General features: G+C 37.7%; 1 protein-coding gene across 1 annotated transcript in view; it reads left to right on the top strand.

The window, feature by feature from the left end:
- The window catches only part of Spata17 (spermatogenesis associated 17), a 201,843-nt gene that overhangs the window by 26,573 nt on the left and 147,543 nt on the right, over nucleotides 1–27,727 (top strand). Inside the window, exons 4-5 of the mRNA XM_045135438.1 lie at nucleotides 17,138–17,188; nucleotides 26,404–26,507. Coding sequence (XP_044991373.1) covers nucleotides 17,138–17,188; nucleotides 26,404–26,507 — 155 coding nt within the window. The remainder of the gene's footprint in view (nucleotides 1–17,137; nucleotides 17,189–26,403; nucleotides 26,508–27,727) is intronic.

Consider the following 27,727-nt stretch of genomic DNA (forward strand, 5'->3'; position numbering starts at 1 on the left):
CTACATGGAGGAAGTTTTCAACTCAGTTCCAGCAGGATTTCTCAGTGATCTCGCAGCCCAAGTATGTGGAGTCTTCAGCAACAGGGTCTTACCATCTTTTCCTGGTGGGAAAACAGGGGCCTTGGCAATGGCCTGTAACATTTTGGGGATATCAGAGATCTTCCTAGCCACCAACTCATTGGAAGATATCCCATCCGTGGCACTGAAAATTTCCTAGTAACAATCTATGGTTCCTGTGTATTCCATTGCCCAAAAAAGTAGGTTTCCATATGATTTATTTATATCCTCTTAGGTTTTGATTAGCCTCCCTCCATTTTTCTTTCACTCAATCTCTTCCCCTGAAGTGAAAGCAAAACACACACAGGGGTAAAAGGGAAAAAATAAACCACACTCAATGAACAGTTTAAACAAATGAGTAAAGGGAAAACAGAAAACACCACACAATAAGAAGAATGACCAGAATAAATGCATACCTTTCAACAATAACTATTAATATCAATGGCCTCAATGCACCAATCAAAAGACACAGGCTTGCAGACTGGATTAAAGGTCAAGATCCTGCCATTTGTTGCCTCTAGGAAACTCATCTCTCAAAAAAAAAGTCTTAGGGTGAAAGGATGGAAAATGGTATTTCAAGCAAATGGATGTGGGAAACAAGCAGGGGTTGCTATCCTAATATTTGACAGGATAGACTTCAAACCAACATTACTGAGGAATGATAAAGAAGGTCATTTTATACTGATTAAAGGAACACTCCAACAGGAGGACATTGCAATCCTAAACATATATGTACCAAACATGGGGGCTCCCAGTTTCATCAAAAAAAACAGTATTAGACGTAAGGTCACAGATAATATCAAACACAGTTGTAGTGGGCAATTTCAATACCCAATTCTAATCAATTGACAGGTCATCCTGGCAAAAAATAAACAGAGAGACACCTGAATCAAATGAGATAATGGAACAAATGGACCTAACAGATATCTACAGAACATTCCATCCAAATGCTGCAGAATATACATTTTTCTCAGCAGCACATGGAACATTCACTAAAATAGACCATATATTAGGACACAAAGCAAATCTCAACAAATACAGGAAAATTGAAATAATCCCTTGTACCCTATCTGACCACAATGGGAGTAAACTGCAAATCAGCAACAAGAAAAGTTACAGAGCATACAGAAACTCATGAAGATTAAACAGTACACTGTTGAATGATTAATGGGTCATTAAAGAAATAAAAAAGGAAATCGATAAATTCATAGAATTAAATGATGATGCTAATACAACACACCAAACTTTTGGGATACAATAAAGGCATTCCTAAGAAGGAAACTTATAGTTCTAAGTGCCCATGTTAAGAAATTAGAGGGCTGGAGAGATGGCTTAGCGGTTAAGCGCTTGCCTGTGAAGCCTAAGGACCCCGGTTCAAGGCTGGATTCTCCAGAACCCACGTTAGCCAGATGCACAAGGGGGCACACGTGTCTGGAGTTCCTTTGCAGTGGCTGGAAGCCCTGGTGTACCCATTCTCTCTCTCTCTCTCTCTATCTGCCTCTTTCTCTCTCTGTCACTCTCAAATAAATAAATAAAAATGAACAAAAATTTAAAAAAAAAGAAATTAGAGAGCTCACAAATAAACAATTTAATGCTTCACCTAAAGGCCTTGGAAGAAGAAGAACAAGGCAAACCAAAAATCAGTAGATGAGAAGAAATAATAAAGGTTAGGGCAGAAATTAATGAAATAGAAAAAAAAATCCAAAGAATAAATGAAAGGAAGCGTTGGTTCTTTGAAAGTATAAATAAGATTGATAAACCCTCAGCAGATTTGATCAGAAGAAAGAGAGAAGAGATAAAAATTAATAAGATTAGAGATGAAATATGCTCCATTACAACAGATACCAAAGAAATTCAGATAATTATATAATGACATACTTTAAGAATGTATATACCTCTAAGTTTGAAAATCCGAAAGAAACGAATGATTTCCTTGATTCCTATGACCCACCAAAATAAAATCAAGATGAGATATACCATTTAAATAGGCCTGTAACAAGTATGGAGATCCAAGCAGTTATAAAAAGTCTCCCAACTGAAAAAAGCACAGGCCCAGATGGATTCACTGGTGAATTTTATCAGATCTTCATGGAAGAACTAACACCACTGCTTCCCAAACTTTTCCATAAAATAAAAAAGGAAGGAATTCTACCGAACACCTTCTATGAAGCCAGCATCACCCTCATACTAAAAACAGACAAAAACAGGAAAAAAAAAAAAGAAAGAAAATTACAGATCAATCTCCCTCATGAACACAGATGCAAAAATTCTGAACAAAATATTGGCAAACAGAACACAAGAATATATGAAAAAGATTTTTCACCCTGACCAAGTTGGCTTTATCCCAGGGATGGTTCAACATATGCAAATCGATAAATGTAATACATCATATAAATGGTCTGAAGGACAAAAATCACATGATCATCTCAATAGATGCAGAAAAGGCATCTGACAAAGTCCAACATCCTTTCTGTTCTCAGTTTCTGTAATGCTTTTACCATGAAAGGTAATTATGATAAACCTACAGCCAACAAAATACTAAATGGAGAAAAATTTGAAGCTTTTACACTAAATTCAGGAACAAAACAAGCGTGTCCACTATCCCCACTTTTATTTAATATAGTACTAGAAGTGTTAGTTATAACACTAAGGCAAGAGACACTCATAAAAGGGAGAGAAATTATAAAGGGATAGATCAAATTATTGCTATTTGCAGATGATATGATTCTATACATAAAAGACCCTAAAAACTACCAGCAAACTGTTAGACCTGGTAAACACTTTTAGCAATGTAGCAGGATACAAAATACATACACAGAAATCAGTAGCTTTCCTATATACTAACAACAAGCAAGCAGAGGATGAAATCAGGGAATCTCTCCCATTCACAATTGCCTTAAAAATAATAATAATAATAATAAGTACCTTTGAATAAACTTAACTAACAAAGCAAAGGATCTTCACAATGAGAACTTTAAAACACTTAAATGAAAGCCTGGCATGGTGATGCATGCCTTTAATCCCAGCACTCAGGAGGTAGAAGTAGGAGGATTGTTGTGAGTTCAAGGCCACAATGAGACTACATAGTGAGTTCCAGGTCAGCCTGGGCTAGATAGAGCAAGACCCTACCTTGAAAAACCAAAAAATAAAAATACTCAAGTGAGAAACAGAAGATCCGAGGAAATGGACAGACATTCCATGTTCTTGGATTGGAAGAAAAAATATTGTGAAAATGTCAATCTTACCAAAAGCAATCTACACATTTAATACAATCCCCATTAAAATTCCAATGGCATTCTTCACAGAAATAGAAAAAAAAAATCCTAAAATTCATTTGGAAGCACAAAAAACCTCAAATAGCCCAAACAATTTTGAGCAAAAAAATGAGGCTGGTGGTATCATCCATATCCAATTTTAAGCTCTATGACAAAGCCATAGTAACACAAACAGCATGATGTTGGCACAAAGACAGACATGTAGATCAATGGAACAGAATAGAGTACCCAGATGTTAATCCAGATAGCTACAGCCATCTGATTTTTGACAAAAATGCCAAAAATATTCATTAGAGAAAAGACAGCCTCTTCAACAAGTAGTGCTGGGAAAACTGGATATCTATATGTAAAAAAACGAAAATAGATCCTTGTCTTTCTTCATGCATAAGAATGAAATCCAAGTGGATCAGAGAACTTAATATCAGACCTGAAATTCAGAAATTTCTTGAGGAAAAGACAGGGGAAACCCTTCATATTGGCATAGGAATGGCTTTTTGAATATAACCCCAGTTGCTCAGAAAATAAAACCACTAACCAACTACTGGGATCAAATGAAATTACAAAGCTTTTGTACAGCAAAGGACACTGTGAATAAAGCAAAGAGACACCCTGCAGAATGGGAGAAAATCTTTGCCAGCTGCACATCTGACAGAGGATTAATATCCAAAGTATACAAAGAACTCAGAAAACAGAACAATAAGAAATCAAACAACCCAATTAAAAATAGGCTGTGGAACTAAATAGAGAGTTCTCATTGGAAGACATACAGATGGCATGTAAACTTCTAAAACAGTGTTTTACATCCTTAGCCATCAGGGAAATGCAAATTAAAACTACCTTGATATTCCATCTTTCTCCTGTCAGAATGTCTACCATCAAGAAAACAAATGACAATATATGTTGGCGAGGATGTGGTAACAGGGGAACCTTTCTACACTGTTGGTGGGAATGTTACAACCATTGTGGAAATCAGTGTGGAGGTTCTTGAGACAGCTAAAAATAGATTTACCATATGATATAGCTAGAGCACTCCTAGGCATATGTCCTAATGATTCTTCTCACTATCTTAGAGATACTTGCACAACCATATTTATTGCTACTCTATTCACAATAGCTAGGAAATGGAACCAGCCTAAATGTCCATCCACAGATGAAGACATAATTAAGATGTGGTACATTTACACTATGTTCTATTCAGTGGTAAAGAAAAATAAAATTATGAAATTCTCAGGGAAATGGATGGATCTGGAAAGGATTATACTAAGTAAGGTACCCCATGCCCAGAAAGCCAAATGTCGAATGTGCTCTCTCATATGTGGATACTAGCTTCAAATGTATAAACTTTGTGTGAGCTAGAATCAAAAATCAGTAGTTATATAAAAAGGCTATAAGGGAGGGAGGATAGGGAAGGACTTTAGGGGATGGTATCTTATATATGTAAATAGGAGAACAGATTACAGGGAGGGGAAAGAACTCAAGTGCATCAGGGGAAAAGATTGTATAAAAGAAGTGTGGGGGGAGTGTCAATCAAAATTCAAGATATTCTGAATAAGACATATGAAAATCTACTTTCTTGAATAATGGCACATCCAGAAGCCATAGATTGTTACCAGGAAATTTTCAGTGTCAGGGATGGGATACCTTCCAGTGAGTTCTTGGCCAGGGAGGTCCCTGTTGCCTCAAAAACATTATAAGCTATTGCCGAGTCCCTTGGTTTCTTGTAAGAAAGAGATGGTAAGACCCTATTGCTGAAGACTTCACATTCCTGAGTGGCAAAGTCACTGAGAAATCAAGCTGGTGTTGAGCAGACAACCTTCTCCCTGTAGCCCAGCCAACTGAAAGCTGGAAAAAGCTGCTCTGTATGCAGCCTTATGAGAAATAGAAGTCATCAGCGGTGAAAACAGTGGACACTGCAAGCCTCAAGTTTGGCCAGACAGGCCAAATGATTGAACAAGTGCAGTAGTGGCATGTCTGCTCTGAGGGAAACCAACTGCTCTCTAATTGGACCGAAGGCCTACTCTGTGGGAGGGAGTACATGCCTGGTACTGAAAATCTAATCAAAAGCCTATGGCAGGGGTGGTCATGAGCCTTAGGGCTATAAAGCCTGCTCTTGTCTGGATAAATGCATAAATTACTCTCACCAAATTGCCCTGAAAACACTATATTCAATGTTCATGCTAATCTCACTTCTGGTTAGAGAAGCTTTTCATTTCAGATTGTGATGACCACTGGGATGACCCAAAAGGCAACATAGCGCTGAGAAGAAGGGACAGAGGAGTGTCCAGCACTGAAGCATCTCACATCCTGTAAGGCTCAGGGCATTGTGGAAGACATGGCAGAAAGAATGTAAGAGCCAAAGAAGGTTACCACTCCTTACATACAACTGTCCAGACAGAAATTGGTCTCGTAATCCAAAACCTCACAGTGCCTAGCAGTATCTACACAAGACCCTCATAATAGTAGAAAAAGGTGATGACATCAAATTAAAAGATTGACTAATGGAGAGAGGGAGAGGACATAATGGAGAGCAGAGTTATGAAGGGGAAAGCAGGGGAGAGGAGGGATATACAATGGTTTGTTTTCTCTAAGTATAGAAGTTGTCTATACACACACACACACACACACATAAAGATGGTAGCTCTTTAGTGTTTAATCATAATTTTCTATTTTTCTCCTATGTAGTGATGTGAAGGTTCTGTGTGTATCATCTTCTTCATTAAACTTCTTTTCTTTAGTAGGGTTGCTGGTATTCACCATGGAGTTATGGGCTATGCATTGTGAGAAGAGCAGTCTGTCATTGTGGGAGAAGCCATGCCTCTAGAGAGTATCTCCCACCCTGGGGCTCTTACATTCTTTCTGCCTCCTCGCCTGCAAAATTCTCTGATATGGACACAACTGCCTGTAATCCCAGCTCCTGGGAGGCTGAAGGAGTGCTGAAAGGTTAGGTTACTCAGGGCTACCTCGTAAGAATCTGTCTCCAGCATCAAAACCCACTAACTAACCAAACAAACAACAAGCAAAGGCAGAATCTTTCAGACTTTCCAATATCATTATTAGTCGCCCTTTCTTGGTGTTGTCATCTGACCTTAGGCCACCCCCTCCTCTTCCTCTTACTTTTCCACCGCTGACCATGTGGTTTGAAGGTTCTGATGCCCAGATAATTTCTGCTTCCTCGTGGGAGCTTCTGTCCTGATGCCAAGACCTCACAGGCCATTGCCCAGTCTCACGGTGCCTGCCTTCCCCACACCTCCCTTCCTCATACCTGCACTTCAGCCTAGCCCCACATTCCTGCGACGTGCTCGGGGCCGAGGCGGCTACAAGTGTCCCTCTTCTTGTTTTAAACCAGATTGCTAATTCAGCTGTTCAAAATACTTTGACTAAATATCAGCTAAAATGCTTTCTTCTCTTAAATTAGAAAGATTTCTTTTTTCCATCATATCAGCTTTTTAATTCACCTATGTTTCATAATTAATATACAATGTGTTATTTGAACAAACAACTATAACCAATGAGTAACCCAGGAATTTTATTTTACTTTAGTGTCTTACCTGAGTTTGGTCAAAAAGTTATCACCTTGGTGGTCAAGGTAGTCACCAAACTATCTTCTAGACATAATTTAATTATATTTTGTTTTGAGCCATATCTTTACTCCCCTCAATAAATGGCTTTAATTAGATTAAAGGAGTTCTTGGTACTTTCTTTTTGAGGAAGGGTCTCATTTTATCCCAGGCTCACCTGGAACTCAATTTACAGGCCAGGCTTTCCTCAAACTCACAGCTATCTTCCTAACTTGTCCTCCTGAATGCTAGAATGATTAAAGGTGTGAACCATCACACCTGGCCTAAAATAGCTATTATCCACAGTAGATACTTTACAGTCATAATGAATACATCCAGGATGTGGTCTTGTACCAACCCTATAAATGCAGTTACTGTTTCAACATGAAGACTCTTGGGCTCTGGTTACTTTCCAAGGACATGCCGCTAATAAGCGGGGACAAGGGGCAATGCAGTTTGATCTAATTCCAACACTCCTCTATACTGACTCAGTGGACAATTTAATTAGTTCTTACCAGAGATTTTTCTCTTGTGTAAAAACTATAGGACAGCCAGGTGTGGTGGCGTATGCCTTTAATCCCAGCACTCGGGAGGCGGAGGTAGTAGGATCACCATGGGTTTGAGGCCACCCTGAGACTACATAGTGAATGCCAGGTCAGCCTGGGCTACAGAGTGAGATACTACGTCAAAAAAAAAGAAGAAAAAAAGACATTTTACATTGTTTTTCAGTGTTCCTTTCTTTTTGAGATTTTATTATTATATAATTTATATTATGATTAATATCAAATTTGCTATTATATTTCCACCACAGTCTGAGAGCAATTTGAAGCTATAGAAACTATTCTAAACATGATTGGTTTTATATGTTATAGTCAAAGAAATGTATGTTTTTATAGCTGTAGCCTTTAAAGTGAGATCATCCATTGAATAACATATGGATTTTTAACTTTATTGTAGAACAATTTAATTGATAAAACTAATTATCCTTTTAAAATATTATTGTTAATATTATAAAAATATTTACTGTGTTATGGAAAGAAATTAAAAAACAATATTCATATATCAGTAACTTATAATTCTTCAAAAGTAATACTATCTGAGTGAACATTTAGAAGAATAACAATGAAAAGAAGCTTTATTGACTTTACATGGGACAAAGACTATCAACTGTGAAGTCCTATTGCATATTGTTATGATAAGTGCAAGCAACTTACTTTTATTATAGAAGGAAAAATATGTAAAATACCTGTCACTAATTTTTTAAAGTAATAATAACTTGGCACAATTCTTCTATCAAGTCTTCTAGGTTTTATTGACAAAGGTTTCTTCTGGACATGAAGTAATGCTCAGCCCCTCTGGTACCCATTCCAACCCTTCCAGATCAGTGACAGCATTATGAGCACTCTTCTAGTTTCAGTGTTGGAGCAGAAAAGTGCACTGTAGCTATTTTTCCCTTCAGAGTTAAACATTTCAAATAAACACCAAACACAAGACTACCTTTGGGTTATTAATATTAATTTAAAACTTTATTAACATTTTCATCATAATTATGAAACAAATTTAGATTTGGTTCACCTGCTATTAAAGAATATATTAATGGTACCAAGGAGAAATAATATAATTGGCATTTAATTGAGTTTTATAGAAAAAGAAAGGCTATTTTAAAAACCAACTGTTAGCAATAACCATATTGTTATCAGTTGCCAGGAAGCAAGGCCAAGCATTTGCACACAATCCTTGTGATCATCCAGTAAAGGTCATGTGGATGATTCGCCTAAGCAGGATGGAATGAGGGGGTGGCTGTGTGGAAAATAACGAAGACTCAGGCTCCTCCAATCTAGGCTGCACATGCACATAGCTTCTACAGGCCCCATGGCCACACTTGAACGCAGATCTCTACACTGTGCATTCTGTCAAGCCATCAGTCCGATGAGATCAGGTAACTCTGTTCATCATCCTAATCACGAAGATCCTGCATGTGTATGCCTGCTGTTGAAAGAGTGGCCCTTTGAAGATATAACTCATGGTGTCTTGGAAAAGTAGACTAGCTTATGATATGTTCATATAACAAACTATTCTTTGTATACTGTATATGAAAACGTGTGAAAGGTATGTTAAAACTGAGGGAAAGTAGAAAGAAACCTGTAATTTTAATGAAAAACACCTTTTAGTCAAAATTTAGCCACCAGGTCTTTTAATAGAGAACTTTGTAATCTGGCTTATGACAAGAGGCGAGACATTTGTAGCAGATGATGTCTGTTCCTTCTGTGGAAATACAGCAGTAAGAGGAAGTGGAGTCACGCGACGGCAGGCTCACAGGCTCAGGAATGCCTGCACAGAGTTCTGTGCCAGGACAGAAGTTGTGATGAAGAGCCATTCCTTGGGGCTGGGGAGATGACTCAGCAGTAAAGGCACTTGCTTATGAAGCCTGCCATCCTGGGTTCAGTTCCTCTGTACTTACAAAAAGCCAGAGGTACGAAGTAGCACCTGCATCTGAAGTTTGCTTGTGGGGCAGGAGGCTCTGGAGTACCCATACTCTCTCCCTCTCTCTCTCTCTCTTTTTTCTTCTTCTTTATCTTTCTTACTCTTACTCTCACTCCTGCTCTTTCTCTCTCTTGCTCTTTTCTCTCAAATGAATAAATAAAAATATTTTTTGAAAAGAAGCATACCTTTACCTAGGTGTCAGAACCCTTATACCATCATTGGTAAGTGGGAAAGGCAAGGAGAGGAGATGGGGTGGCCTGAGGAAGGATGACAACACCAAAGGATATCCGGTAACAATGTTAGAAATTTTGAGATTCCTTCTTGGTCTGCTAGTTCAGATTTTTGTTTCTTTGTTTGGTTTTCTTTTCCAGACAGGATCTTACCACATAGCCCTGGCTGCCTCATCTCTGAGCAGTCCCCCACCTCAGCCTTCTAGGCATTGTGATGACAAGCACGCGCTGCCATTCCTGACTAATATCTACAGCAGGAAAGTAGAAGGCATCTATGAATGGGTGGAGGAATTTTAAAAGGAGGGGGGATAAGATTGGCTTGTGCCATCATGAAAGCTTTGAGATTCTTTTCAAAACATACTGGTATAGTAATTTGGGGCTTCTTTTAGAGAGAGCTTTACCTTGGCTCTGAGATTGGCAATAACTTGGGATCCTGGGAGCTCAAGATCAAAGATCACACAAATATTCCACTGAATCAGTGGTTTTCCAGCTAGTTATCTTGTGAATTTGGACAAATGAAATCCACAGACCAGAGGATATAATTTAGAAAGATTTTTGCTTCCTGGTATGGTGGTGCACACCTTTAATCCCAGCATTTGCAAGGCAGAAGTAGGAGGATAGCTGTGAGTTTGAGGCCAGACTGGAACTACAGACCAAGATACAGGTCAGTCTGGGCTAAAGTCAAACCCAACCTTGAACATCCCCTCCTCCCACAAAGAAAGATTTTGTTATAGGGATTATAGTGCTTAAAGCATTTTTAAAAAAGGAAAGAGCAAAGAATTCAGAAAGCTCCTGCCTATGAGAAGGCAAGAGTGGGTTTCCAGAAAATCCCAGAGACCTGAAATGGGACCTTCTATGTGAGTTCCCTGGGCAAATGGCCACACTAGTCACTTCATTGCTGATACCAGGTGCGTTAGTTTGAGTGTAACGTATGTTCCCCGTAGCCTCAGGGATTTTTGGTTAAGGTTAAGCTTCCTGCTCAAGTCCTGCAGCCTGCAAGAGGAAGTGTCACTGAGGGCAGATCTTTGAGTCCAGCCCTAAAGTGTGTCAGACTCAATCTAAGCTCTAGTTATTTATGTTCGCTGGCTATAGGTGGTGTCTTCCTTCTACAGATCTATGGAAGTGACATAGGTTCTCATGTCATGAGTTTCCCTTGGAATCTGGAAGCCTGAAATAAACCCTTTCCTCCCGTAAACTGCATCTGGATGGGTATTTGTCCTAGCAATGAAAAAGTAACTGCAATAGAACATTAGTACTGAGAATTAAGGTTTTTGCTGTGATGAATCTGACAACATGAGTTTTGGTCTTCTGGAATGTGTTTGCAGGATGAATATACAAAGTCTTAGTACTTTGGACTAGTAACGTCTTACAGTAACGTAAGCAGAGCTTGATGGGCTATCCTGAGTTTGAAAAAAATTTTTTTGAAAAAACATATTTATTTGAGGGAGAGAAAGATGGGGAGAGAGAGACAGAGAGAGAATGGGCATGCCAGGGCCTCCAGCCACTGCAGGTTAACTCCAGATGTGCATGCCCCTTGTGCATCTGGATTATGTGGGTCCTGGAGAATTGAACTGGGATCCCTTTGGCTTTGCAGGCAAATGCCTTAACCACTAAGCAATTTCTCCAGCCCAAGAGTCTGAAAAATTTTAATGCAGAGAGAATTTTTGACTATGAAGGATTCACTTACAAATTTTTAAAGTGAAAGACAAAGAACTTTGTTGGGACTGGGCTCCTGGTAGACAGGCTAGATACATTCTTCCACTCATGCCCAGAGAGTTTGATCAAGGTTGAATGAAAAAAAGTATTGGATGGTGTGCTTAGTAGAAAGTATAGAACAGAAAGATATGAAATATATATGGTTCATCACAGGAAAACTCCCAACAACTTTGAAATTATGGGCACAGAATCTGGCTTGATGTTACTGAAGGTGCAGCTATTAACTTGATTACCATTGTCAAGTTTGGGCCAAATGCTTTGCATTGGGACAATGTAAATGATGCTTGAGGGTAAAATCCACCCAGAAAAGGCTCAAATGAGTAAGAACAGAAATTATTTTGTGAGGAGGCTTGATGTAAGAATTCCACAGAAGTAACCTGCTCTTCAAGGTTAAAGGTTATTTCTTCATGGATTAATAAATTTGGTAGCCACCCTCCCCAGTACTATGGAGTATAACAAATGCTGGGAAGAAAGGGTCATATGAAATGCAATTTTCTTTTCTTTTCTTTTTTGGAAACAACCCCTGGGAAAAGTGAAATAGGGTTAAGATCCCTATATGGAGACCCAGTAAGGCCAGCATATTAAGATGGACCAGCTCCTGGGTCTACAGAGGTGCAGCATTGTGAGATAGCATTGAAATCCCTGTGTCAGGTGTTTGCTGTCTGTTGGTGATGTTTTCCTGATCTAGATATGTACAAATGACAATATAAGCTGCTTCTACCATGCTACCATTTCCCATGGAATCTGTAAGCCTGAAATAAACTCTTTCTTCCCATAAGCTGCTTCTGGTTAGATGTTTCTCCCAGCAACAAGAAGGAATTGCACCTCCAGGTGGCTGAGCCAGTCAAGGTCAGGTGGAGCAATGATCCCTTGCATGCTTATCTCCTAGGAAAGTAAGAGATAAGCAGGGAGTTGCTTGTGCCCCTGTGGCTTAGAAGATAAGAAAAAGCCAGACTCTCCCTTACTGGCCCAAAGACACACTTCCCAGAGTTAGCTAAGAGAAAGCCATTCACTTTGGGTTTTCTTATACTCTTAAACCCTCAGTACATCCCCTTGATTGGGAGTGATCTGAACGTGACCACTGGAGCTAGGAAAATATTAAACTTCATTCCAACTGGTGGGCATGGAATAGCACGAGGGGTAATGGTAGTTCCTCTTATATATGCTTGCAAGAAAACCAGCAGAGAATTTGGGCTATTAGAAAGAAATGGTGAGCTATGTCCAGCAAGGGGAGTGACAAGAATGTCACAGGTAACAGTAAGGGAAAGAAAATAGCAAGGTAATAGGAAAGCAACATATTGGGACCTAATTTTGATGAACTTTGAGTTTTATTTTGACTTAATATACAGAGGTTCTCATTTATCTGACTTGCCATTATATATCACTTCATAGAAAAGGAAGGGAGGGAGGGAAAGAAATATGGGCTACACTCCTTTTACTAGTGGTTATTCTACTAGAGAAATACAACGGTTGTGTCGTACCTGAGTTCATACCTTGTCTCTCTCCCTTCTGGCAACATAAAATATTCAAATGTGTTAATCACATCACTCAGTTTTAATAAGATGCCACACCTTAAACAATTCAAAATTTCAGAAGGTGTATGATTTAAATAAAAAAGTTCAGGGCTGGAGAGATGGCTTAGCGGTTAAGTGCTTGCCTGTGAAGCCTAAGGACCCCGGTTCGAGGCTCGGTTCCCTAGGTCCCACGTTAGCCAGATGCACAAGGGGGCGCACGCGTCTGGAGTTCGTTTGCAGAGGCTGGAAGCCCTGGCGCGCCCATTCTCTCTCTCTCCCTCTATCTGTCTTTCTCTCTGTGTCTGTCGCTCTCAAATAAATAAATAAATTAATTTAAAAAAAAAAGTTCAAAGGGGATTTTATAGAATCAATAATTTGCAAAATTAATCAAAAGAGGGTGTTTGGCCTTTTTTTGTTTATTTTTTATTTTTTTTTTTAAGGTAGGGTCTTACTCTAGCCCAGGCTGACCTTGAATTCACGATGTAGTCTCAGGGTGGCCTTAAACTCACAGTGAACCTCCTACCTCTGCCTCCAGAGTGCTCGAATTAAAGATGTACACCACCATGCCTGGCTAAAGAGGATGTTTGGAATAAAAATAAGCTGAAATTGTCATAGCAAAAGCAGACATGATAATACTTGGAATAATTGAAAATTATGGGTTAGAATGAATGAATAAATTCCTCAATGTAAAACAGGGAACAAGTACAGCTAATGCAAAACTGAATTTTTAAACATTGTCTCAGAAACATCATAATATTCAAGATGCTTAACGTACAGTAGGATCATTCACTTATCAGAATCAGTGAACAACTTAATCTGAAGGGACACATAAGAAACCACAAACCTGGTGGCTCTGGTCCTATTCTGCTGGATAGCATCCCTACCAAATGTGTATATGTATATTAGTTATTCAGATAAATTATGTTTTCAAAAGGAGTAGATTCTCCATCAAGTAATTTCAGAAGCATTCTAAAATTTGAACAAAGGCTATATAGCCAAGGTGTTGTTGGTATTGTTCAAATGCTCATTTTGAACTCTGGAATTTTTCTCAATCAGTATTAAATGCAAGGTGTTCCTTATCCTTATTCCTTCCCTTCCCCTGCCCCCCTCTCCCTCTTTCCTTTCTTTCATTTACCCACCATGCATAGAACATTAGGAATTAAGCGCCAAGCTGCCAGTCCGGCCATGCCGGCCTCTAGTGCTTGTGCTTCGCTGCAGGCTTCCTATGCAGGAGACCTGGTGCCGGAATGACAAACAGGAGACCGATAAACAGCAAGGAAAACAAGAACTTTGCTTAGAAATCATAATAGCTTGTATTTCTTACATATATTAATATATGTAATATTATTATATTAATTATCATAGCTTTCAGTTCTGACTTATGCTATTGAGTATCCTACACTTTCACAACAAAATCCATACAAACATTAATGTAACAAATAATTGCTAAGAGTGGAGAAAAATCAGAATTGATTTTATTTATTTATTGTTTTTAGGTAGCATCTCACTCTAGCTGAGGCTGACCTAGAACTCACTCCATTGTCCTAGGCTGGCCTTGAACTCACAGTGATTCTTCTATTTCTTCTACCTCCTCCTCCCCACCGAGTATTGGGATTACCAGCTTGTACCACCATGCCTGGTACATATCAGAAATTTTATAAAATTTTATAGTGTCTGTATATCCTGCATAGCTTCTGAGATTGTGTTCTTAAATGTGACAAAATAGCCAGATGTGGTGGCACACACCTTAAATCCTAGCGATGGGGAGTCCGTAGTGGGAATATCATGCCACGTTGAGGCCACTTTATAGCGAGACCCTGTCTCAGTAAAAAGGGACAGAATATATGTAATAGGCTTTACCGTTGTGAATTTAGCTATGCTATTCTACAGCATTAAGCACATTCACATTGTTGTGAAAGCAGCCCTAATATCCACCTCCAAGACTTCCATTATTCCAAACTGACACTGTTCTCCTGAGCAGCCGCTGGTCAGCACTGTCCTGCTTTCTGTCTGTCGGTCTGATGCTTATGTGGACATCAGATATTGGTGTTAGGATATTTTCAAAAGCACTTGGATTAGAGAGCTGGGAACAAATGTAATATCTGTTAGCATGTCACATGAGAATTGTTTGCTGAAATCAAAGTACTTTTCCACTATTATCTTCAAACTGTCTTCTTTCCCCCTCTTATAATTATGATGCCAGTAACAAGCCTGCATGCAGATCGAACAGCGAAGGAAACCTTCATTCTTGGCCAACCATAGAAGTGAGAGATAAGCTCGAAAATCAGCTTTTCAGTCCTCGAGGGCTTGGTGGTTGCAGAAGTGATTAATGGAGATGAGGGAGTCTAGGCCTGCCTCTGTCCTCATCCTGCAGCGACTCCTTGCTGTTCCTCACGGCAACTGTCCACTGCGGTGGCGATGTTCACTTAGCATACAGGGGGATTATAATGCTCAAAATTATCTCCACAATCCCCTTGTCATCATCTTTGAGCAAATCAGTTTTGGGCAATGCACCTGAAAAAGAACTTGGTTTCACAAGCCTGGGACTGCGAGGTCCCCTATGCAGCACTCACGGAAGCCTCCCTCCTAAACTCAGAATCCAAACCTTTTAGACTTGTACCTCCTTCCAACTAATTCTTAATAAAACTTTATTTTTTGTGATTTTTGGAATTTTATGCATAAATTTACACACTTTAAGCCACAAATGTATTTAGTACTACTGACAATTCCCTTCATCAAGCCTATAAGCTATATATACCAAGCACCGTAATTACTTTATCACATTTTAATCTTCACAGCAATTCAATAAAGCACGTAATTTACTATTTTGTGAGGGTGGAAATCTATGCTGGGATGTGTGCAGTAGCTTTTTTAAAACTCCACAGTTGATTAAAAACTAAGTCAAAGTTTAAACTAAAGGCTGGGGTTCAAATGTGTACACAGTGCTATTTTTAAATGACACTGATATATAAAAATAACAAACATCTTTTTCTGAGCAAAACTATTTGAAATAAGAGATATCTAATAATACTTTTTCTTAATAAAGGTATTTGATAACAATGTCCATTTCAACAAGATTTAAGTAAATGCAATATTAAAATAAATATCTTAATTCACCTCAAGTACCATGAATTATACTTTGCTTGCTTTAATGAAGAAAGAGAATTTAAAATAATGTAATACCATCCATTCATCTGTAAATAACATGTTACAGCCAACTGTTTCTTAATCACTCAGGCTAGTTGGAATAGACCAGGAAATTGAAACAGTGCTAATTATAGAGGAAACTCTTATTTAAATTCCTGTCTGTCATACGGAAGAAAGCACATTAATAGGGTATGACACTTCCCTCCCCCTGAATTTTTGTCAGAAATAACACTCATCAATTGAACTGAAGTTATGTGGGTTCTAGTGAACTTGGACTGAGTAAAAATGGATAAAATTATATTTTAGATAGTAAAGATATGCATTTTATTGCTTTTAACTGCTTAGTATATTGTTGAGGATTATGTTATATTTGTATTTTGAATTAAAAGAGCAGATGTAGAAACTATTTAAGATGGTATTTTTACTTAAATAAGCTATATTGCTGAATGATTGTTCACTGTCACAGACATTCATACATTAACAAAGAAATGTGCCTTTACTAGCAAGAAACTCACACTTAGGCAGGCTTCACTATATCAGGGGACTTGTGGTAACATGCTATCATTATATTTATGATTTTATGTTGTTAAAACGAATACAAAATGAAACATTTCCAAAGATTGCTCAGGAGGCACTGAGTACACAGCGTCCTGCAGAGATAGTGGCCAGGGACAAGCATGCTCTGCCTCTGCATCCAGAGCCTTGAATGATTTCCACTGAAGACAGCATTTCTTTGAATTTTTCATTAAACCAGACGTCCTGAAATATGAATTACTTTTATGTTTCTGTGAGTTTTGGCTAAAAGAACCCCAGTGAATAAATCATACAATACTACGTGTCACCAGCACTTGTGAATATTTCTGCTTTGTTATTCTATTCTCAGTAGAGCACCATTGATTATCAAACTCAGCGGAGAGCATTTTATGATCATATATCTCCATTAGCCTCTAGTTTGACTACCATAGATTTTTCTGTTTAAGCTTGCATTATGTATTAGGAAGACTATCTCTTCAATACAAAGTTTGATTTCATTTTTCTAAGCCCAGAACTCTTATTATGTATTATGTATAAAGATTCTTATCTTTTATATGTAAAAACAGGGTGCACTGTCTTTGTGTAACTGAAATGTATGCCATCTTTTTCCCCTTGATTCGCAGGTAGCATATTATAAGATGAAGATGAATTTCTACAACGCAATGGCCGTCAGGGTAAATATTTCTTCACTTGTTAAACAAATGAAAAGTCACTTGTGTCCTGAATTCTCTTTTAATAAAATAAGCAAAGCAGAATAATGCAAATTTGATTTGATTGATACACTAATAGAAAAAAAGAGAAAAGTGTACTGGTTACAAAGTTATGCTAAAAATTATTGGCGGTATTAAAAATTAGAGCAAAATGAAAAAAATGCATAATTATAAATGCTTATATTTTAGACTATTAAATATCTTTGAGCCATAACATGAGAAAGACCATACATATTAATGAAGCAATGTGTTCGTTTTCACGTGTCCTATCAAATATGATGATAATTAGTTGAACATGGGTCGAGAATGTAAGAATCTTGCCCAATACAAATCAATTAGAATTGTTCATAGGATTTAACAGTAATTAAGTTCATTTCTACCTTAGATGTTTTATTTCTATCATTTCTTGTGTTCATGTTTAGGTACTATTTTTAACAGAAAACTGAATGTAGCTGCTATTGGCATGAATTTGGTTTCTGCAGATTTTGGGAAAGAACACAACAAAAGTATTATTTCTTTTCTTTCAAACATGATGGCAAAAGCTTAATTGTTAAGCTAATGTAACTTGTGAAATCTCTTAAAGGATTTGCATTAATGTTTCCAAGACCTGTGTTAATGGGGGGAACCTCAAAGGAAAAAAAATAGATAATTTATTCTGAAACCAAACATCTCCTGTCCCCACACCAAACACAGACACATGTTACCCAGAATTACATGTGCTAGTGTGGTAAGAGTTTTATAAAGCCTTTATAGTAACAGAACTAGAAAGTCATAAGTCAAGACATTTTTCAGATACATTGGTGGAAACATCAGGTAGGTGGATTACTGCAAAGCAGGGAAGTCTCTGTTATAGGCCTCAAATGTTTTCTGATGGCACTCTCAGTCTTTGCATTGGTGGAAGCTGGAGGTCTGATAGTACATTCTGGAAGGTTTCACCTGATAATCTGATAGATGAAAGGATGTTAGCAGAAGTGAGCTAAATTCAGCTGCCAGAGGCTAGCTATACAAAGGAGTTGCACAGACTCATTTATGGCTTATCCTACATATGTGGTCATACTTTTGTAAGGAAGAACAAATTACAGGTATGCAACTTTGTTTTATATGATAGATATTAACATTCTAACTTGCTGCATTTACTTTTTAAAGGGTCACCTTTTCTCTACAGGAGTTATGATCTCCAACTCTGTAGAATTGATCACTTTTTCACTTTTTATTTCCCTATTTCAGCACCAACATACTTGTGTATTAGAATTGGTAACATTTTATTATCTTTACTAAATGGCATCGCAGTCTCCACCCCACATAGTCTACCTGTAGGAAGTCCCCTGAGGCTGAGACTGTGTCTTCATCTTTGTATTTCCAATGCTTGATTTATATAGGTGGTTAAATAAAATCAGTCAATACTGTCCCTCCTTTTTTCCCTATACAGGGAAACACACACAGTTTTTTTCATTAATTTTTTTTTCTCTACATGTCTGAGTATGCTTGTTAGAAATTATTTAAACCTGGGGCTGGAGAGATGGCTTAGCGGTTAAGCGCTTGCCTGTGAAACCTAAGGACCCCAGTTCGAGGCTCAGCTCCCCAGGACCCACGTTAACCAGATGCACAAGGGGGCGCATGCATCTGGAGTTTGTTTGCAGTGGCTGGAGGCCCTGGCACACCCATTCATTCTCTCTCTCTCTCTCTCTCTCTCTCTTTCTGCCTCTTTCTCTCTCTGTCACTCTCAAATAAATAAATAAAAATAAAATATTTTAAAAAATTACTTAAACCTTTTCTGGGGGATCTTTAAGATGTTTTTAATTACCTAACAGGATATGTATTGGAGATAAACTGGTCATGGTAAGATAATGGTTGGTTGGTGCACCATGACCTCATGATATTTAGTCCGCTACCAAAGTATGATGATGCATACAGGCTTGAAAGAGGTTTGCTATAAGCCCTTCAGTGCCTGTACAGGGCCTCTGTTGCTGACCTGCTGCAAGGCCAGTGACCATCCACTATAGTAATAAACTGCTCAGTACATTCTTCTCTTAGCTCCTGGGGCCTGAGCTTTGTGTTTCTCAGAGACACTTTACTTCCTTTACACTCTCCTCTTTGATTTTACTACAGATCATGGTTCTGCTTTTTCCGAGCAATTTGGCAACTATTGTGTTTGGTTCAACTTTATCCCTGACTTTTCATTTCAGTTCTTTTTCTTTGGACAGCCTGCAGTCTCACATGCATCCAGGAGCTTATTTCTTCCTCAGTCCATTCTAGATAAGACAGGTACACATTATCTCACAGTCTCTACTGGTGATGCTTGTGTGTATGTATTTTAGCACATGTTCTCCTCCAACTCACCAAATACTAGCTTAGAGACACAGGTTCTTAATAGTGTCCTGAAGGTAGAGGAACACAAAAATTATTGCATGTGTGGAAAGCCAGGTTCAAAGACCTCTAAGTAGCAAAGAGTGCAGGCCAATAGAATTTATTTTCTTTAGAGAACTCTCTCATGAGGTACTGCGTGCATCATCCTAGAGATCTCTGTCATCAGGGAGGGGGTGCATCATCCTAGAGAGCTCCCTTGTGAAGTTCAGTGTGCAGCATGTTAGAGTTCTACCTTCAAAAGTACTATGGGTAGCATCTTAACGACATTTATTATGAAGTAGGTCACATCATAACTTTTCTTTTTTGTTTCAAAGATTTATGAGGAATAAAGAAATAGTAATCATCTAAGGCTTACAGTGTTTTAAAAAGCTACAGATGGAATTGGTTGTTTCAAGTACAATCCCTTTTGCCTGGAACCTTGTGTTGTATTTTATTGATTGCTACACTTACTTAGTAAAGCTGCTGAAATCTGGAGAGAGCACCAGACACTTTATCATGATTCAACTTTGTTTTTGTTCAGATTGAAGATCTCAGTTTATGGAAAATAACTGAAATAGCATGAATACTCTCAATGACATAAAACAACAAATTTTCAAACTGCATAACTTAGATGACATCATTATAGCTATGAATCTTTATAAGAAAAAATAATTTATAAAAATTAATATAATTTTTAACACTATTATTTTGTTTGTTTTGTTTCCCACTTGTATCTAAAATAGGAAAAATATAACCAAAATATAGAATGACTTTACTTAAAAGTGTTTAAATATGTCAGATATATAGATTCTTCTATCTAAGCTACTTATAATTCTATTTTTATAGTCATGGTACTATACAGGAAACATTTATGTTTATAATATTGACTTTGAAGATTAGATAGGCAAAGGCATTTGAACAATGTGACTGAAAGTCTTGTGTATTGTACATTATGTTCTGTGAACACAAAGTAGATAGCACATTGTTCCACTGACATGGAGACCAGTGCTCCACATTTCACTCAGCGAGGAACATTGGAAAGAGCTGTCTGGAAGACCTCAAGCTTAACTTCATTTTTGTTCCCTCACCATGTAAAAGAATATCTCTTCCTTTCCTGCTGCTTCAAGCATCAATAACATTGTGAAGCATTCAGATAGATTTATAGGTAAAGGAAATAAAGTAAGATAGCATGGGAAGACAGAATATTAAAGAAAAGAAATTGCAGGTGGAATAACTACCCAGAATCTCTTGCTAAAAAGATCTAGTTAAGGTTTTTATATAGACAAACCACTTTTCATACATAATATACATTTCAAATATAAATACTGGCACATATTTCTAGTATCTATGTCTATGTGTTTGTGCGTCAATCCTCACCCTCTACCCTGCTTAAGGCAAGGTGCTCACTCACCACTGTATATGCCAGGCTAGGTGGCCTGCAGGCTTCCAGGTGGTCCTCCTGTCTCCAGCTCTCCTTGCTGTAGATGTGCTGGGACACTTTCATAGCTTCTGGGGATTCAAGCTCAGATACCTGCAAGCAAACTTTTTATCCACTGAACCACCTCCCTAGCAACGTTTGACTTGAAAATGCAGTGATACTCACTTTGAATGAAAATCTGTGTTATAGTATTCATTATTATTATTTTTTTACTGTTGTTTAGCTTCCTAGTTGTAAAAATGGTAGCGAAATCACTTTTCTGTATTCACTGTCAGATTGTTCTTGAATGTGGAGACATCTAATGAGCTGACATAGTACCAAGAAAAACCAAGCCCTGCTTCCTTGTTCTTATATACATTTAGGGTGGCACTCAGTGAATTATTGTGGGGAATTTGTTTGCCTTCATGTCAGTTTTAAGAGACTTCACTTATCACTCTCAACAGTATTAATATTACTAGGGATTTTCAGAAATAGAGATAAACCCAGTGGGGGAAAATCTTTTTATGAGCAGATGGCTTTTGAAATATCAAGGTTTTGCCATTTGTTTTAGTGCTTAAAATAAACATTATTTATAAGACCACTTACGTTTTGATGTCACTTAATGAGGAATATGCATCATTGGTTTGACTAGCTTAAGAGGTCATTTAGAACTTGCCCGTTAACAAGCTGTAATCTGCTGAGCACACAATGACTTTGTTTAAAATTCTGTATTCACAGCTGATCAATGGCAATAATTGTTTTATACCAATCACTTCTGGAACTTCTAATTACTTTGAAGGGCATGAATGCTAGCCATTTTGTTATTATTTTTTGGAAGCTGCAGCACATTCACCTTGAAATTAATAAAAAGAATGTTATTAAAATTTACCTTAAATTCATCTTTAATATGCTTTCTTTTATAAAAATAAAATTTTTCACATTTGTGTATATACAGGAATGAGAATCTTCACCTCTATTACATCCTTTTATATTAAGCAGCTAATGGTTAAACTGGTTTTGATATAATGTATTAATATGATGCTATAAGATTATATTAGATAGTGTAATAATTATTGGCATGTATGACTTGTTTATGTATATATGCTTCTACATGTATACATATGTGTATTTATATTCTGGTTGATTTTTCTTCTATATTAGAAGCAGATTTATAACATTTTCTCTGTCAGCCACAATGATTTTGATCAGGTTAGGGAGAATTTTATAATTGGGTACTATATGATTTTTAGAACAATTAATTTTTGTTTATTTAATTGGGTGTTGTGATGCACACTATTAATCCCAGCATTTGAAAGGCTAAGGGGGGAGGCCAGCCTGAGACTACTTAGTGTGTTCCAGATTAGCTTTGGCTACAGTGAGATCCTACTACCAAAAAAAGACAAAACAAAAGTTTATTTAAAGAATTATGTTTGCGTTGGAGAGATGGTTCAGTGGTTAAGGTACTTTCTTGCAAATCCTAATGACCCAGGTAATTTAAAAAGTATTCTGAAAAAGAGCTGGGCATGGTGTCACATGCCTTTAATCCCAGCACTTGGGAGGCAGGGGTAGGAGTATAGCCATGAGTTCAAGGCCACCCTGAGACTACCTAGAGAATTCCAGGTCAGACTGGGCTACAGTGAAACCCTACCTCAAAAAAACAAACTCTTTTTTTAATTCTGAAAATTCTTTACCTTTGTTCCATTGTATTGCTGTATTATTTTTTTTAATTTTTTTTTTTATTTATTTGAGAGCGACAGACACACAGAGAAAGACAGATAGAGGGAGAGAGAGAGAATGGGTGCGCCAGGGCTTCCAGCCTCTGTGAACAAACTCCAGACGCGTGCGTCCCCTTGTGCATCTGGCTCACGTGGGACCTAGGGAACCGAGCCTCGAACCAGGGTCCTTAGGCTTCACAGGCAAGCACTTAACCGCTAAGCCATCTCTCCAGCCCTATTTTGTTTTTTAATTAGAATTAATGTATGTAATTTAATTATATTCACAATTGCTATGTTTTATTGTTTTGTTTAATTTTAGTTCTCATATCCATCCCATGCTTAGAGACTTACTAGAACATTCCCTTAAAATCTCTATATTTAACACCACAGATTGCACAATGATGATGGAATAACTTTTAATTGTTATTGCTTAGTAGCTCAATATGTCGTTTTAAAACTTATTCTTATTTTTATTTATTTGAGAGAGAGAAAGAGACAGATAAAGAGAATGGGCACATCAGAGCCTCCAGCCACTGCACATGAACTCCAGATGTATGCACCACTTTGTGCATCTGGCTTACATGGGTCCTTAAGAAGCAAACCTGGATCCTTTGGCTTTGCAGGCAAATGCCTGAATCACTCAGCCAGCTCTCCAGCCCTTAACAGCTCAATATGTTATAATATTGAGAAAAACACACAATCAGAATTTAAGTACAATATTTTTTCTGCTTATTCTCTATCAATTTAGCATTCTACTCATTTACTTATTGAAGCTTAACATGTTATAACTTTAATAAAAGCCTCAACATTAGGAATAAATCTCAATGAACTAGGACCTAGTCTCTCTCTTATCCTTCTAATTAAAAGAAGTCATTGAGAAGACACATGTTCTCTCTTCCTAGGACAATGTGATATAATTGAAAGGACTTCATACCCTACAGTAGAATTAGTCATAATGTGTGACTCATTCATAGAGATTTGTGCAATGTTGGAAAATCTCAGGGAATGAAGTTTAATCTTTATAGAGAGCTAAGTCAACCTTTCTTAATATCTGTATTTCTTCTCCTATAAATGGGTTCTAGTGTTGCCTACAAAATTGATAACATACATTCTAATTTTAGTTTGAATTGCCCTAATAGTATCTGTAATGAACATGGGACTTAAATATATCTATTTTCACATTGACTATCAATTTATAAGCTACCTAGGATGTTACTTACATTATCTTACACCTCCAACACCTCTCATCTGAAGAAAATAATACTTTCTACGTTTTGGTAAAACAAAAGTATTTGAAATTCAGTAGAAGATGGAAAAATAGATAGTTTCAAAAGACGTTTCATTAATTAAAAATTATAGTTCACTTCCTTAGCTATTCTTTTTTGCAACAACTAAGGGGATGTATTTGCTGATGTTCTCATTTAATCCCTAGATCACCACTGATGGCTGAGTAACTATGAGAAAATTGTGTAACCTCACCACTGATACAGGAATGTTACCTAACCTCCTAGGTCTACCACTGATAAAGGAACATTGGTTATCTCCTTTAGAGCCATTTTCTTGTCTATAAGTGAGATAACCAGGGTTGATCCCATAAAAGTATTCTGAAGACCTTATGGAAAAATTTTAGCAAAACCTTTAGAATACAGCCTGACACATACAATGTTGTATTTTTGGTATTAAAATGTTTGGTACATTTTAATGTTAGATACATAAAATGTTGAGATACAGTGCAGTACCAAACAAGGTTTCCCACACCTGCAACCCCAGCCCTTAGAAAGATAAGTCAAATAATTGTGAATGAAGAGCTAATCTGAACTATGTCTTAAGTTTCTGGGAAGCCTATGCTACCAGAGCTTTCTCAGAGGAAAGAAAAGAGAAAGCAAGGGAGGAAGGAGGGAAGGAAGAAGGGGAGAGGGAGGAAGTAAGGGAGGAAAGGAACTGAGGAAAGGAAGAAAAGGAAGAAGGGGCGGGATGGAGGGAAGAAAAGAAGTGGAGAGGGAAGGAGAAGGGAAGGAAGGAAAGAAGTAGAAAGCAGAAATGGAGAACGTAAGAGAGGAGGGAGGGAAGGAGGTGAGGATAAAAGGAGAAATAAAGAGTGAGAAATGGAGAAAAGGAAGAAGAGAAGGAGGGAAGGGAAGGAAGAAGAAAGTAAGGAGAAAGAGACAGAAAGATTTGAATTTGAAATTTAATTTAAATTTAGATACATTTAAATCTAGATACAGTATATAATGCAATTAGTTATGATATCAGTTTTCTCATGGCTGTGTATAAATACATGAGAGGAAGCAACTTATGGGAGGTAGGTCTTATAAATTACAGTCATAAAGGGTTACTGCCTGTCACTGCAGGAGGCACAGGGGCAGGTGGTCTCATTTCCTTAACCATCAGGAAATAGAGACCTGACAGGAAGTGGGGTGGGGCTCTCAAAAGTCAGGGCCCACCTCAGTGACTCATTTCCCCCAGGTAAACTTCAGCTTATACATAAAGCTCCCACAATCTTTGTAAAGGTCACCATAGATGAGGACCATGTATTAAACACACGAGGACATTTTACAACTTAACTGCACTTCATGGGGAAAAAAAAAAATTGTTTGCCCATGCAGTGAAAATGCTAGGGGGCCATAAGGCAAAGTTTAAATATTTTTTAAAAAGAAATGTATTGTTTATGGGTTTTCTTTTTTTCTGGGTAGTCCCTCACTGTACCCAGGCTAACCTAGAATTCACTATGTCGTCCTGGGCTGGCCTAGAACTCACAGTAATCCTCTTACCTATGCTTCTTGAGTGGTAGGATTAAAGGCGTGTGCCATTATGCCAGGATTAAAATATTTTATTTATTTATTTGCAAGGAGAGAGGGAAACATAAGAGATTGTGAATAGGCACACTTGGGCCTTTGGCCCCTGGGAATAAACTCCAGATGTATGTGCCATTTTGTGCATCTGGCTTTATGTAGGTAGTGGAGAATCAAAGTTGGGTATTTATGCTTTGCAGACAAATGACTTAACTGCTGAACCATCTCCCCAGGCCCAACTTTTAAATCTTTTGACAGTAAATAAGCTGTCAATTAGCATTGGGGGAGAAATTCTAAACATTGAACAGCAATATGTCAAGAATGGATCTACACAGCTGGGCGTGGTGGCGCACGCCTTTAATCCCAGCACTTGGGAGGCAGAGGTAGGAGGATCACCGTGAGTTCAAGGCCACCCTGAGACTACATAGTGAATTCCAGGTCAGCCTGGGCTAGAGTGAGACCCTACCTCAAAAAACCAAAAAAAAAAAAAAAAAAAAAAAGAATGGATCTACATGGGAGAATAAGGGTAGGAGTATGGTAGGTTTGAGGCCTGCCTGGACTATGGAGTGAGTTCAAGACCAGCTTGCAAATGTAAGGGCGTGCTATTTCAGCATAAATAACAAGGGTGTGTGTGTGTGTCTTAGTTATAGAGTACTTGGCTTACTTACTCAGTAGCTTAACTTCAAAACCTAGTACCCTCCCCACACAAAAGCTCACGCTTAACTTTTCTGTTTGTTATATTTCATAATCTATAAGTATGATTTACATTTTAAACTGATATGCTGTCATTTTAGTGAAAAGCCAAAGACTTTATTTGATAAGTATTAGTAAAACTAGTTACTTTAGTTTGGAAAATCTTTTTAAAATAAAAGTGCTCATTAGCATCTTTTATGTTCTTTACACAAATAGATACAGAAGTTGTGGCGTGGCTTTAAAATTCGGAGATATTGCTTCAATTACTTCTGTTTGAAACAATACTTGAGAGCTGTTGCAGGAATCAATGAGATGGTCAGGTAGGTGATAAGAACACTTGTCTACTAATGAAAGTTTTACAACTACTTGATTTATGTTGATCAATACCATACTTAGAAATTCCTAATGGAACTCAGGGATAATGTATTGATAAGATACATTCATATGATTTGGTTTACCTTACACATTAAACGTTATATATAAATTATTGTGTACTCGTACTGTAAATTAAAGTATTTATGAATGTCAGGTCTTGGTTCTATGCAAGTTGTTTTGTTTTGTGAAATCACAATGTAATGAGTTAGATTTATCTGAACAATGGTTCTGCAAGTGAAAACTTACATAATCCTCAGGTATATTTTGAAAAACAAGAACTTGCCTCTCAAGGAAGACAATATTATGGGGTACATAAAGGGGCCGCCTTTCCTTTGGTTTTAGTTTATTTAACATTTGGGAAGATAGAGCCGGAGTTTAGTTCGGACATGTGATGTCTTCTATAAAAGTCTACAAAGTACAATTACCACAGGTCATTTAATCAGCTTTTCCATTCTCTATGTGTCTTCACATTATTGAATTTTGAAAGCAATTTTTGTCCATTCTAATGGCATACCACTTGTAGTGTTGGATAAGTGTACATATGTCTATAATACATTTAAATAAAATCATGATTAACAATAGCTGTCATTTTTATAGAGTTTTACTTTCAACATTTGTCCCCAAACATTATTTTATTTTACTGTGAATTTTTTTTTGGGGAGGGTGGGGTTTCGAGATAGGGTTTCATGGTAACGCAGGGTGATCTGGAATTTACTATGTAGTCTCAGGGTGGCTTCTAACTCACGACATTCCTCCTAGTGCCTCCCGAGTGCTGGGATTAAAGAGGCCTGTGCCACCATGCCTGGTTCTCACTCAATTTTTAAAAATAAAATTATACTCTCATTCCCATTCTTTTTAAAAATATATTTGTTCATTTTTATTTATGTGTTTGACAATGACATAGAGAGAAATAGAGAGGGAATGGGCGCGCCAAGGCTTCCAGCCTCTGCAAACGAACTCCAGACGCATGCGCCCCCTTGTGCATCTGGCTAACGTGGGTCCTGGGGAATCGAGCCTCAAACCAGGGTCCTTAGGCTTCACAGGCAAGTGCTTAACCACTAAGCCATCTCTCCAGCCCTCTCATTCCCATTCTTGAAAACTACTTTGAACATATATGATTCTAATTTAAGAGCCATTTTTTTCTGGGCACCTAAATGGATAATTT

Source organism: Jaculus jaculus, chromosome 1, assembly GCF_020740685.1.
Source record: "Jaculus jaculus isolate mJacJac1 chromosome 1, mJacJac1.mat.Y.cur, whole genome shotgun sequence".
NCBI classification, from domain to species: Eukaryota; Metazoa; Chordata; class Mammalia; order Rodentia; family Dipodidae; genus Jaculus; species Jaculus jaculus.